This window comes from Semicossyphus pulcher, unplaced genomic scaffold (genome assembly GCF_022749685.1).
Source record: "Semicossyphus pulcher isolate SPU_LCO1_2020_fin unplaced genomic scaffold, fSemPul1.0.p SCAF_11, whole genome shotgun sequence".
NCBI lineage: Eukaryota > Metazoa > Chordata > Actinopteri > Labriformes > Labridae > Semicossyphus > Semicossyphus pulcher.
Genome location: NW_027211615.1, coordinates 17504134 through 17519411, shown reverse-complemented (window position 1 = coordinate 17519411; position 15278 = coordinate 17504134). Strand labels below are relative to the sequence as shown.

The window sequence follows — 15278 nt, the reverse complement described above, 5'->3', positions numbered from 1 at the left end:
TACAACACAGTAGCTGCTGCTATTAACCTTTCGTCCTTCTGTCTTTGACTGTTTAGGCACAGAGCTAATAAAAGTCTGCGTGTATAAACCTCAGTGTTCTTCTGTCATAAGCGAAATGAAAGAGGCCCGTGGGAAGGCTGGAAATATTGTCCTCTGATATTAAAACACTGGCAGCATATTAAAGCGTGGCTGCTTCATCTTCGTCAGGCTCTGTTTGCGCTCACAGTGTACAAACAGAAAGTAGCTAAACAGGAAGCAATCTACTGGCGCACACAGGGCGCTGATAATTGAGCAGACAGGAAGAGAGATGTCTGGGATTCAGAGTGGAAAAGGTGACGGCAGTGGTTTTCTGCCTGTTATCAAATGTAAAAGACAGAGGGATTAGAAAGAGCAGCCTGACCACATTAATAAGCTTATAGCCTGACTACTTATCGTTATTGCCATTTAGCGCCATTGCTGATGTTCTCGTTCAAGGTGACTTCCATTCAGAGCCTTAAGCCTGTTTTACGCGTCCATTTAGCCGCCGATAAATCATAAAAATGAGTAATAATCACAAGCAGTGGTCGGCTAATCGCTTCCCTGTAACATCCTCGCTTCTGTGTGTGTTTTTTCAACGCCGCCATTATGGAAACTTTCAGATCAAACAGCGATCGCTTGTGTCCAGTTAAACGCATGCAGGGGCTTCTTTTGCATTCTGTCCGGCTGACCGCGGTTCAATGCTCCCCCTCATTGATAATTTAAGAGGCTACCGCCGCAGCAAACACAGAAAGGTCAAGGGTATCACACAGAGTCGCAACGAGCCAGTTAGTCTGCACTTCACTTTTTGCAGAGTAAATACCATTTAACCTGTCAGGAAGATTCATGGCCGTTTTCATGATCGATTGCTGACCGGCGGAACAGATGCGATACATCAGCTATGCCACGAAACTGTGTCGCCGCGTGATTTATGAAACCGTGCCGTTCATGGGGGGGATTGATTTTAATCCAACCAATTAAAGTGAGTAAGAACAAATCATGCGTACAAAAGAAAGCATGTACCGATGCGTGGGGGAGTACTGCAGTGGGTCTTTTAAAAAGCAGAAACTCCAGTGATTTCTGTTTATGGCTGCGTGGTGCATGGGAATCTATGTTCACTTGTTCCTTTGCGGCATGTAGAGGAGAAATAACCACAGATATACTCAGAGAGAGAGAGAGAGAGAGCGAGGGGAAACTAACCTTTGCATTTCCAATTGAATCATATAAAACATTCAGCGAGCTGCAACGCTGCAGCGACAGCCTCACCAAAAGAGGAGCACAAGAGGGGAAGAAACAGGCCGAACTCCCTCGTTGTATTAAAGCTTTTATTTTGTTACTGATCGTGAAAATGCATGCAACTGGATCTACACTGGACCTAAGAGGACGGCACTGCTGCAGAGAGGGAGGAAATCATCCAGGCTGTTCCAGAGAAAATACTTTAAATGACAACTTACAGCCTCAGGCTGGTGAAACGGATGCTGAGTTTTCTAACAAAACTCTGTTCTTTCAACCCCCCTCCTGCTCGCGGGCTACTTCCCTCTCCCAATCCTTCCTGCTGTCCCGTCCTCCTCCCTGCACTTCTTTCTTTCCAGGACCTTGGTTATGAAAATATGTTTCGTTGTCATTTTTTTCTTTATTAACCTGCAACTTCCCCAGGCTGACTCACTGTGCCTTCTAGTCCAGATGAATGTGTCTGTTTCGAGCAGTGTCTCTGCGCCCATTGAGGAAATCAAGCTGAGCACAGAGCAGAGCCACGGTCTACTTTACTGCTGCTGTGAGTGCACACGGTCCGCCTGAAACAGGACATTTTACTTACAGTTTGGATAAACAAACAAGGCATGATACAAATTGAGACGTGGATCTACGACTGTCGACGCAACTATTAAAGCTGCTGTGAGGAACTTTCAGTTTGTGTTGATTTTGGTGCCCCCCTGTGGACAAAGCAGTACCTCTTATCTCTGCTGATTTTGTCCTGTACATGCTTAAGTGGTGCTTTTTAACAAAAACTGTCTCTAACAGTCACATGTATCACTCACTTCAAATGTTTGCCCTGGAAAATGTAAACAAAGGCAGCGTGCAGTTAATCGCTTAGTCTGACACCTACCCCCCCCCACCAGCAGTTTCAGGCATTAAAAATAACTATATAGAAATAATCAATCTTGTCGCTGATGGTCTGCTTTGCTTTTGTAGCTTATATAGAGTAATGAGAATTAATTTCAGTCCGTTTCATAACCAGTGAAAAACTCCTCACAGGAGCTTTAAGCTATATCACACTCAAGGTTGTGCTGTTGTACTGAATATCAGCACGGCTGAGAGTCATCGTGCTAATACTCAGTACAACAGCACGAGCTGCAGTGTCATATCGCTTTTATACAACAGTTCTACAAAGGCACAGTAGCACAGTGAGTCAGCACGTAGTATTTAACAGCAGCAAGCAACAACAGATCTTTTTGGGGTTATTAATCATTAATTTTGCAAATCTAACACAAAAAGTTCCCAAACTGATGAACACAGTCTGACGGTTGCTTGAGCCAGAGTCGAACAAAAAGTTGTAGCCCCTGGAAATATCAGTGGACCTCAAACACTCTATTTAAAATGTATGATGTTAAAGCATAAGTGTGAAAAGCCCACAGGCTGCAAAGGCTGAAACAATATCTCGTGTTCGTGTTTAAACGCTGCAGCACTCTCCCCTGTAGATACAAAAGCCTCGAATGATGATCAAGGATGAACTGTAATTTCTGTGGATAACAGTCCCTGTGATCATCGCGTGAGTCTTCAATGCAGCCCTTTGGAAACGTCTGTTCTGGCAGGTCATGTCCTCGACCTACATTTTAGGTGCATGTCCGACTCTGTGTTTCTACTTCTCTTATCTGAGAGGACAAAACAAAACGCCGCCTGATGCATGAATGCCTTCCGTCCAAATAGACTAATTTTGATTGAAACGCAAAGTGAGCTCATTGACCGCCGAAGGACACCGAGCCTGCTCCGGATACAAACACTGACTTCATCCTGGCAGGAATCCCTGCCCACTGGCCTGCGCCTTTATTACAAAAGCAGCAGACAATTCCAGGGCTGCAGCCAAGTGTCCTCAGAGACGACAGCGGCTTCTTCTTCTTTTTGCTTCCTGACCTCATATAATCCCCACTCTGCAAGATTCCCATCCATCATGTTTAAGGGTTGCTATGAAGTTCCAGAAAGCCCTGTAACGGCTTCACGGCTCCGAACCCCGAGCTGGAATGATAACAGTGTGGGCAAATCTAATTCCCCTCATGTCTCCCTGATGAAACAACAGGAGGGACATCACACTTTTTGTCCTTCAGTGTTATTGTTGCTCCCTAACAGAGGATGTAACTGCTCCATAGTGGCGCTGTTTGCACAGACCAATGGACACACCCAAACACAGCCAACCCATATCCATAATTTCTTGTGTTATCTTGCTCTTGCATCAGCGTGCGTATGACACACTGATGCAAGCAAATGATTCCTCAATGGACTTCCATGTGGATGAACTTTGCTGTAGTTTAGGAAGGAAGTAGAGCATTGTGGGGAAATGAACAGCAAAGCGCCCTGGGTAAAAATATGCAAAAAGCAAAATGAGGACACTGCCAATGCAAACATAACTAACAGGAACAATAACAATGTGTCATATCATCACAATAAAGTGAATCTATGTCCTGAATGTAACACTGCTAACATTGGTGGCGAGGATGTTTGGCTAATGATCTACAACCAACTATAGCAACATTTAAGAAGAAAGTTGCAGTAAAATTCGGCACTGCAACAAGTGTTTTTCACTGTCTCAAGCTCAAGCCTCCATCTGAGTGTAAGAAGAGCCAAAACAATGCTATAAGAGAGCACCTGCTGATGTTAGGTCTAAAGAAGCAAACAAACATCTACATTAGCGCAGGCTAGCATAACTGAATATTTAACAGGCTGTCGTCCATGTGACAGAAAAAGCAGGCGGTGGGAAGAAATGAAATGAAAGCTATTTGAAAAGATGAAGAAATTATATTTACTTTTATAGCCAGAGTCAAATGTTGATACCACAGTACCATAGTTTAGCGTAGCTTAGCTTAGCCAAAACACTGAAAACAGAGGAAAACAGCTAGCCTGACTCAGTCCGAAACTAACTACCTCTTAAGCTTAGTAATTCATTTTATACATCTCTTTTTATTTGGCACAAAAGCTGATCTCAGTGCTGTTTCATGACTGAGTTGTTGCCAGGCAACCAGAGACACCAGGAAGTTACTGCTCCCAGGCTAGCTGAATATGGGGGGCTTTCTCAAACCACTCCCTACACCCTCTCCCTACGCACTTTGACTCCGTTTGCGCGGTCTCGTGGAGGGTCCGCCACACTGAGTGCCGTCCAAAACCTCTGAGTGTGGATTGACAGCGGGTTGTTAAACCCTCCACCAGCGAGTCAGCGCCGATGTTGACTTGCTGTCCAGGTGCAACGCTGCGCTATGTTCCTCGTGAGATGAGAGAAATCAATTAAAGTTCCGTGTTATCACCTGTAACTGTTTGCCAAAGTAAAAAGCTGAACTTTTTTTCATTATTTATATATTTCTGTCGTGTATCGTTAGACAGACAATATCCCCGTTATATTTACAGGAAACATATGTTGCAATGTTTGAGGCCCAAGGATTAAAAAGATACGGACAAATTGATTATAAATAAATTAAATATGAAACTTTCGAAAGGTAAATCTCAACCACCACTGGTGAATAATTACACTGCAACACTTCATCTACAGCAGGCAACAGAAGCAGCATAATGTCTTTTATGTAAGATTTAGTGGCTTTTGACTCCAGGACAGCCATCTTACTGTTTATGTCACTATGAGCTGCATAAGAATGGAAAATTAAGAAATAGCTGCAGTGTTTTACGCTCTGCTGTGAGGGCTGACAGGAGGCTTAAACATTAAATCCTTCGTCTTGGAGGAACCGACGAGCGAGAGAGAGAGAGAGAGAAGTGTTATGAGGAACATCAAACAGATGCTGAGTTTGTCACTGCAGCAAAATTTAAAAGAGTGTCTTTGGAGCTCGGTGACACCGCCATCCTTCATGCTACAGCTGGGGACACTATAACCGCTTTTGTGTTTTCCTGCCAGCTCGCAGAAAAGCTGCTACCATCGGCTTTCTGTGCATCAGGATGATCGCTCGGCCTGTTGGGCAATGATGAGCAAGATGTGCGTACTTGGATTTCAGAGGCATTATGTTAAAGACTCACGAGAGGGCATTAATGGTTATGTTTCATTGGTTAACAGCTGACAAACAGGCTAATAGTCACATTTCTTTGGTTGGTAATTGGATTCTGTTTACACATATATACATGTTCATCGTTATGGGGAGCCAGAGACGATATGCGATACAATCAATTCAGTTTTTTTTGGACTCCTTACCTGACTTTTTTACATGTCATATCAATAAAGCTATTTAATTGCACACGTCTGGCATGTGAGAGTGTTAGGCATTTTATCATATCAATAAACCCTATCACCTCCTTATAAATCAAGCTATCCAAACAAATTCGTACATGCTGCAATGTGCAGAGCGCTGCATGATTTTCACTGTGAAAACATTATACAACACCTCTGACAGGACCTTGTCCTTGTAAGGGAAACATTCTGAAAATGCCAGCTGTGTAACTCGAAGAAACTAGGACACTGTGGCATGTTAACAGCTCGTCCAGGACTGCGATCACTGCCTGCTATGTGCACAGGTGTAACTTCAGCTCAAATGATAAAGTATGAAGGCAGAGAGACTCAAACATGCAGCAGGAGGGTTTGTCTTTTGTGTGTTCCAGTTCAATACTAAATGCTGTATATAAGAACAGCACATATCTTTTGATCGATACTTAAAATAAATTATATAATATGTGCACTATGTGTTGGTCTAATATGCCTGCCAGTTAGTTAAAAGACTGTGTCCTGGGCGTACACAAATCTGTTACCACCATTTAAAATGTACATTGTACACATTTGTTTTAATGTCTCTATTTTTCTTTGTGCATTGCATTATGGGAGACTAGTTGCATCAACAGCACACAGAGCATGATGAGGTTGGGTTTGCTTTAAGGCTGAGATTTCATTTTGGGGTTTATTGCCTAGCAGGTTTACACATACAAGGAATTTGTTGTGGTGTTTTGGTGCTGAACAATTAACAGAACTAGAATAAAAATAACTAAAAGTATAAAAATAACTTAAAGCTGCTAAAATTGTGGATTCTGTGAAACTGAAGAGTGTGGATTTTTTTCAGTGTGAATCAGAGGACTCTTTTGGGAGTGATATGCACGGCTGGCTAGAGTCCAGGGCGATTGAGCTGTCACCCCTGACAGTGAAGATAGTCAAGTTCGGTGTTTGTGTTGAAAACAGGGACTTGGGTTTTGTTTTAAGTATGTTGCTGTTACTAGGGAAGATTATTTTTTTTGGCTTATTGCCTTTATTTGTAAGACAGCTGAAGAGAGACGGGAAACATTGGGAGTACAGAGTGGGGGGTGACATGCGCCAAATGATCGGCAGACCGGGAGTCGAAGTTGCGATCAGTGCATCGAGGACTGTAGCCCCTGTACATGGGGCGGTGGCTCTACCAGCTGAGCTGACTAGAGAAGTTTTTTTATACATAAATGTAGATACTCCAAAACTAAACCCTGTTTGAACCTGGTTTAAGACAAAACAGCCATTCGATTGTTTTGCCTTTCTTTGGAATCTAAAGAAAAGACTGGTTGCTGCCGCTTTTATGTCTGTGCTGGACTATGATGATGTTTTATACATACATGCCTCTTCTCAAAGCTTACATGTTCTGGACACTGTGTATCGTGGAGCACTGAGGTTCATCACTCATCACTGTTTACTGTACACACGTGTTGGATGGTCTGCTTCGTCCACACGTAGACTAAAACACTGGCGTATTCTGATTTACAAGTCTATCTTAGGTATGCTTCCCTCGTACCATCAGTCAGAAGAGTGCAGGGGCTCTTCGATCCCAGGACCTGTTCTTACTGTCTGTCCCAAAGGTCAGAACTGAACCGGGCAAAAAGGTGTTTAAGTTCGCTGCTCCCTTTACTTGGAACGAACTACAAAAAGACCTGGAACTAAAAGAACTGGTCTCACTGGATGCTTTTAAGGTGCTCTTGAATAACTTGGAGGCAGACACATCTGGCTGTAGATGTTCTGCTTGAGATATTTATGATTGTGGTTGTTTTAGACAAAGTTTGACTGGTTTCACTTGTTATTTCATGACTTTTATTGTATTATAGTCGTGTAGTCTGTGTTATGTTTGTATGTATGGTTGCTCACTGTTCGTCTGAAACTTTGTAATGTGCTGCTGCCTGTCTTGGCCAGGACACTCTTGAAAAATAGATTTTAATCCTAAGAGCTTTTTCCTGGTTAAATAAAGGTTAAATAAAATATAAAAAGTTATAATGAGATAGCCCTTCTTTTTTATTTAGATATTTAATTTATGTAAATTGTTTTGTTTGTTTTTCATTGTGCGTGTATGCTCAACCTGAGGCTCTGCTTTGTGACGTACAAGAAAATAAAGTGCCTTATATGTTTGTAATTGTAAAGTTGTTAATAAAAAGCTCTGGTTGGGTTTGCATTAGCTGAATATTATCAGCTGTTTTAGTCATATTTTACAATCACCGGCTCATCCACAAGCTGCCGGGGAACCAGCTGACTCTGCTCAGCGCTCTGCACTCGTTCCAACCTTCCTGCTGCTGCAGCTTCCTCCTCTGCCTCAGCATCCTTTGCCCGGCTTTAATAAATCATCTTTCTGCATTTGTCATCCTTGTTTGGTACTCAGAAAGCTCCCTCACACTAACTGCATAAACATTTGCTATTAATGGTCAGCTCTTTGATTTAAGTATCGATGACTCAAACATAAATGTGCCTGTTAGCAAAGAAAGTACTCGATGTAAGAGGCTCAGTGAGGAGTCAGAACCAGACAAGTGTCTCTAGTCGCCGTTTAAGAGCAAAAATAAGTGGATGTCTTTCAAGAAGAAAATATTGCATTATATTTCTTACAACAGAGACAGAATAAAGCTTAAATTCATAAACTTTTAGCACTACAAAATCTTTGCTATGATTGTAGCACTGTGCTACAACTTGTACACAGATGCCCAACAGGTCCCCGCAGTTCCCCAGTGAGATTATAGCTATAAAAGATGATCATCGTCTGTATCTTTTCCATGTCAGGATGACATGCGGGGCACGTTCTCTGAGCAGAGCGGATTGTGCCCAGACCTACATTAGGTTGCTACAGTGACGCTGCACTGTGCGTGGGAGAACAGAGCAGCCCTGGAGTGATAATTAGTCCGGTCTCTTGTTGGGCAGCCGATTCGCACATCACTACTGGCTCACTTCTTTCCTTCTTCTTTGTAACTTTGTTCCTCGGTATCGTCTTTTTCTCCCCCTCAATCCCAACTTGGCTGCCTCCGTCTCTCCTCCTGTGCCTCTCTCCGTCTTAATTAGCCTCAATCCTCTCCACTTTTATTAGATGATTCGATTCCATTCGGCTGGATTCAATTTTATCAGAGATCACACTGTATCACAAACTACAAGACAAAAAAAAACAGCGGAGAAAGTTTAACTGTCTCTCTCTCTCTCTTTCCCAATTCTCTTTTTTCGACAGCCATGATGAGCTGCAGTGAAACTGAATAATTCACAACTGCAGCAGCAGCGGCAGCACTCAGGAAGACCTCAGCAGTCTGTTATACACAGGAAACAGGCTGCCAGGTTGTTTCTGAGGATGCACATCTCGAGTACCTGTGCATCTGTTCTCTGGCACTGCTGGGCCTACTGCGGATACTAATGTAGCTTTTGTATTGCAGCCAGTATGTCGTCCCACCGGCTGAAGGATGTGCTTCCATTTTCAAGCTGCCATCTCATTCTGTAGAGAAATACATTTTTGTTTTGATGCATTCTCACTGGCCTTAGCAGCCAAGTGTGCTATACTGTACTCATCATTTTCAATCTTCAGGATGTCCTTCTGGCTGCTATTCTATTACTGAAGTCCTGATTCAAAACTTACATCAACCAATCCAGCCAATATGACAGCAGTAAACACGTTATTGTCCCGCTGGCTCTGTGGTAGGCAAGGTGAGGTTGTATTTTGTAAGAGGGGCCATGCAGGGCTAGAAAAGGCCAAAGACCTTTCAAAGTATTTGTTATATAAAATTGAAAAAGCTATCTGTTATATAAACATCCTAGGAGACAATTCACATCACCCAGCAAGACAAGATGAGGAGGAATGATAAAAAAAGAAAAGGCATTGTTTTGTAACATGACTCATCTATGACCAGCTCTGTTTGCTCCTCTGACCCTTACTCCATGTTTGAGTCATGTAATGCTCTGATGTCACCATGATCTCTTATGCAAAGGAACAACAAGTCAGCTTTGCCCCAGTCCAGGACAGACCTGACTCAAGCAATAAAGGTCAGGAGGAAGTGATGATTATTCAGCTGATCAGCATTCGCTCAGACCGGCGGAGAAGCAGGGCGAGCTGATTCAAGCTGTCTTCTGATGACTGACTGTATTAGATGCAATTCAAATCATTTTAATGAGCTCACTTTTTTACTGGTCCGTCCTCATACATATCATACATAATACATCATCACGGTGAATCGACCGAACTTCTGATATCAATCAGAGTTGATGAACATGTGTCACGATGCAGCAGCAGCACAAACTGGAGCTGGAGTTAATTTAAGAGTGTTTCTGAGCTAGCTGAAGGATAACATTACCAGCTGGAGCTGTAATTCTTCCACCTGTGCAACCACATGTGTGAGCAGAACACTAAAGTGAATCAAGATCTCCTGTGTGCCTCTTTTTATTTTCCAAGTGTGAAAACATTAGAATACTGCAGGAGGAGTAGCCTGCTCCCTGTCCTCTAAAAAGACACCCTTGGATTAGCATAAAGCACTCACCGCTGTAAGTGACAATCCGGATGGTGGAGTCGCCCTCTCCAAAACGTGTGATGGGGGTGAGGCGCACCTCGTACGATTCAGGCTTTATGAGCTCAGTCAGGTTGTGTGTCATGAGCTCTCCTTTGTTGATTGTTCCGTCCACGGGGATCTCCTGCTCCCACCAGCGCTGCAATCCCATCTGAAGGGAAAAAGACCATAATAGATTTAGATTTTTTTTTTTAAATAGTTCTATTTCTGTACCTAAATACAAAAACACAGATATTTTATACACAATAAAAGCATTGAAATGTCAACCACGGTATGATACTCAGGACACTGTCAGCACTGTGTTTGCATTCATCAGTTTTAATGCTTTGATTCATATATTAGCCATCAGTCTGTCTGCAGTTCCCCAGATGGCCACTTGAGGAACACTCCAAAATTGAATCACAACCCCTTGACCCCAATATCATAATGTCCAACTCTGCCTAGACAGGAAACAAACATGTTTAAAGCATGCCGCAAACAGTTATGGTCTCTTTCCTGTAAGTTAAGTGAATATTCAACTCATCCATTTAAGTTGTATTAAGATCGAGAGCTAATTAAGGGACCTCTTTTGGCTTAAAAAAACCAAGATGATAACAGACAAAATGCCAATGGGTGACAAACCTGGGCACTGTGGGTCTTATATAGAGTCTCGAACTTTAAACCATAAGTTTTAAGATACTTAAAGGTTATGGTGTAGCCTATGAGCCAACTTATTGCATGTGGAGTCCCACAAGGAAGTGTTCTGGGTCCTCTACAGAATGTGGCTGGTTTTTAGCTTAAAAATAAAAGAAATGCAATAAAGACAATCAAAAGAATCAAGTTAGCTCAATATTTAACCTGTAGACTATATTGTCTCTTTAAATTTAAATCAATCCGAACGTAGTTCAACAACTTTTGTACCAGTTTGTGGTCAGACCCTTAGTGACAGACAACAGTTCTATACTGTTCTGGTAACAAAAGCTAATTTAACTGACAAAAGAAGTCCAAGACTCTTATCTACTTTTCTTGTTTTGCTTTGCTTTAATTAGTCCCACAGTTCATGGTTCAAAGACCTCAAGTTGACAACAGATCTCTCAGCAAGTTAGTTGGACCCAAGGGCATAAGTTGGCAAACAGCTCTATTAGTAGCCTTTGAAAGATAAAGTCATACGACTACAACTCAAGGAAATACATCCGTCTTTTCCAACGACCATCTTTATAAAGCCAGATAAGAGCTTGTGATTGTTTAATACCAACAAAGGTACTGAATCTGCTCCTTTAGGTTCTGTGTGAGCAGGATTTGTCATAGGTTACCTTTGCACAGCAAACCAATAAGTAACCTCAACAATTTCAAAGCAGCAACGAGAACTGAATCAGTTTTATGTGGAAGGGTTCACTTTTGACAATCATCACCCAAATCTGCAATTTGCTTCATCTTATTTAGCTTTATTAAAGATGTCTAACTTGCCAATTAACCTTGTGTGAAGGCATTTTAATGATCCACCAACATTTAATGCAACACTACAAAGCATTTTTTTCTTTAAGCTGTTGACAGCTAGCTGCTCATTAGCAACATGTACCTTCAAAGCATCTCCAGGGCTTTGAATTCAAAGACTGCTTTTATCAATCAGTAAATATATTCTTATATTTGCTGAAAGAAAAATCCCTGATTGATTCTTCTTATTGAAGACATGTCTCAGTCTGCATTACTGCACCCCGCACACAGACGTTACAGCGCATACAGCACCTTTGTGCTCTGTATAAGATTGCCTCCTTCTTTTAAAGTTTTCCTTTAATAATGTTCTACAATGGCCCGCTATCCCTTTATACAAGGACCTTGAACTGACAGGAGTCTTATATCTTGTCTTTGCACAATGCAGAGCACAGCGGAGAAGCTGTCTTTAGATGACTAAGCTCAGGTATCACACAAAAATTAGTTCATGCTTTTCATGTCTCGGGATACAATACAGCCCCCCCGAAATTCAAAGCAACAAAACGAGGCCTTGTTGCTGCGTCTGCTGGGGGCAAAGAGAAAAGAAAGTAGGGTACATTATATCCTTGAGAATCAGTTTGAGGGGAAGAGCCGCACAAAGACAAGATACAGCTTGTGCATCACAATTAGTGACTTTACATGCCCTTCTCAGTCAACGCAGAAGAGGAAGTGTGTTAGAGACAGAGATGGAGTGAATGAAGGTGTGATAGCAGTGGAGCATAGACAGTGTGTGTGTGCGTGTGTGTGAGAACAATACCAATTAAGTCATTACTTAGAGCCTGGATGATCCGTAATTATGGGGTGCAAGTTTTCATCACTATTAGTTTGCAGGTAAATAGAGTGTTGTGTCTGCCACGGGTAATTGTAGATGGAGCACTTGTTCTTACCTATCCTTTCAACATTTCAGCCATCCTCTGAAGTACAAAAGGCACGCCAGCTAATTGCTATTAATTATACAGCACTGGCCACAAGGGTGTGTGTGTGTGTGTACGTGTTTGTTTGTATGCATACACACATTTGATATTGTCAGTAAGAGGGAAAACTATTTTAAAAGGGAAATAGTGACAATTAAGTACATCTGTTGTTTACAGAAGAGACATACAGATGTATTCAAACCGACAAAGCCTGCTCATGTCTGTCTATCAATGGGGGGTCGTTTGCAGATGCCAAAGAAAAGGAGTTCTATTTTATGTCTGCAACAATAGGCAGTTATTCATACAGCCGCAAACTGTACATTAATCAAATGTTATCTCCGAGCAGTGGCAGTAATGCATGTGTGTGTTAAAATGACTAATACTGATCCGTCACTCTGTGCCCACAAGCTGTTTTGCACATAGAAGCCAGTGTACATTTAAACACCTGTTGAAAATTTCCAGCTTTTACCATTTTTACCGATTTGGACAGCGTATGCCTTTCCTTAAGGTGCAGATGCTCAAGGTAGGTAATGAAAATGGCAACAGCATTCTATAAATACGTCTTTGGTTGATACCAATGACTGTATATAAAGATCTCATTGTACAAAATTGAAGCAAGAATAGCCCCCGTGACAGGCGCTGCAATCTTGCGCTGGGGACGCCATTTGGAGCCAGAGCTGCGCAGTAGAGATCGGCGGGTGGAGCCACCGTAGCCACTTCCGCTAACAAAACACTTAATTTACAGAAAGAACCAGCAAAGGTCCCACATGTCTGCGTATTTAACATCAGAACAGCTTCTTTAAGTTGGTCTAAAGTTAACGTTCACAGATATGTAAACTTCAATGACTGTAGGGATTGTTTTAGCTACGTCTCATCTCGCCGTTCCTCCTCTACTCTGCTAATCTGAAACAGATCGGCTGAAGGAGCCAAATTTGTCAACAGAGCTGTCAATCATCCTTTTGACAGCATCAAATAACTAATTAAAAATAAACTTAAAAATGAACACTTGGATGTAAATCAGCACGATAAGAACTAACTATATTTGTTGTGTATTTTGATTTTATGGTTTGACTCATGTCCCATCTGTTAACATGGAGGAGGCGGGCCTTATGACCTATACTGCAGCCAGTCAGCAGGGGGCGATAGAGATGTTTTGGCTTCACTTTTAGTGAGCTGTAATGTCGTCCATCTTTTTATACAGTCTATGGTTGATAGAAAGAGAAGACATGAGTCTATCTAATTTAATATTAAATATCATATATGTATATATATATATATATATATATGCAAATCAAACGTTCTTGTCCACCACATCTAGGTAACAATTCCTCAATCTTTGTAAGTTTCTGTGGCTGAGATTGGCTGTATGTTGTCAAATGATATTGTGCTAATCCACCGGTGATTAACCTGTAGCTTAAGCATTTATATGAGCCCTGTATGAAATGATGATCCATCTGTGTGTCCCATTTCATCTCTGATGTATGCAGTGCTCTACGGGGCTCGGATTACACTTTCCATTATTTTTATATATATGTGTTATTACTTTATAAAGCTGACAAAATCCTTTTCTTATTACTGTATTGTAAATTACCAGCGAATGGGGTGCCAGTTTGTAGTGGGAACTCTGCCAGCCTGCTTGGAGCAATGAGAATGTTTTGAAGTTTAAATCTTCGCTCATTATTGTTTCCTAAACTCCCACATCACATTGCTTTCACTGCTCATGTTTAGGTGGATGTGTAATTCTGTAAAAGTCTTAATATGTGCAGCTGAGATGTGTGTCAGATTTCGACAAATTTAATTGGGGAAAGATGATCTCATGGGGGCCTGGTGTGTGTGTGTGTGTGTGTCGATGTGTGTTTGTGTGCGAGCTCCCGGCAGATGGAGGCCTTAAACGCTGGTCTTGGCAAACGCTTCCTCGAGCTCCAACAAGTAGAAGCAAATAACTCAATATTTTCCATATCAAAAGAGAATGGTGCTGAAATGTGCAAATTGAGTCAAATTTAAATGTTGATGAAGAATAAGTATTGAACTTTTCAGACGTTTGGGATCATACACATCCTTATGGATTGTCACCTGTATTTTCATTCTCATTAATGTTCACTGAATCCCTGCGTCTGCGCTCAATTACGGTTTCTGTTTACATCCCATTACCTTTCATTCCCCACATTTCCCCTGCTGAGCCAGAGTGCCATATTGATTTAATTTTATTTGATTGCGGCAGCAGCAGTTCACGGGAGATTTTACGGCAACTTTAAAAACCAGCAGGATTGATCAAAGCAGAAAGAAAGGAATTAAACATCAGAGTGATGTGATGTTAGACGCGCGGCGATCTACTGGAGATTGGCTGCATGTAATTAGTATGGCTGCTATTGATCTGCTTGCACACACCGACTTGACAGATCAATTGAAAGAGACGGAAAAGAAGCGGCTCCGAGATGAGCAGGAGAAGTTATCTTCCAGAGGTTGGAGGAGGGTAATCAAGCCTGTGGACGGCGGAGGAGTTTTGGAAGTAGCCGGCCGCCGTATGAAAAACAAGGGTAGATGTCACACCTTTCCATTGAATCCTTGACAGGTGCGCTGATTTGTGTTTTGTGATTCTCGCCCGTGCGTGCCTTTCAGCGAGAGCTTCATTCCCGTTTCCCCCCTCAGCCAGACTGTCTCTCAGGAGTGCAGTGGACGATAACACAAAGCAATCCATTACAGAGGCATACGCTCTATCTGCCCAAAGTATTAATTCAAAAGTAGCGAGAGAATATGATAATAATTCTCAGGGAGCTGCTGCTGGATCTATAAATAGATCGAAGCGGTGTCGTCCACGTGCCGAAGCTTTCTTTACTGCACCACTCTCTCACTGTCGAGCCGGGGGTATCTCTGCATTTATTTATGTACAAAAGACACCTCTCCTCCTCCTCCTCCTCCTCCTCATTC

The 15278-nt window shown here is 42.1% G+C and overlaps 1 protein-coding gene across 1 annotated transcript in view; it reads right to left on the bottom strand.

The window, feature by feature from the left end:
• LOC138613419 (MAM domain-containing glycosylphosphatidylinositol anchor protein 2-like) overlaps positions 1-15278 on the bottom strand; it is a 194982-nt gene that overhangs the window by 20940 nt on the left and 158764 nt on the right. The window contains exon 12 of the mRNA XM_069687090.1: positions 9940-10117. Within this exon, the coding sequence (XP_069543191.1) occupies positions 9940-10117 (178 nt within the window). The remainder of the gene's footprint in view (positions 1-9939; positions 10118-15278) is intronic.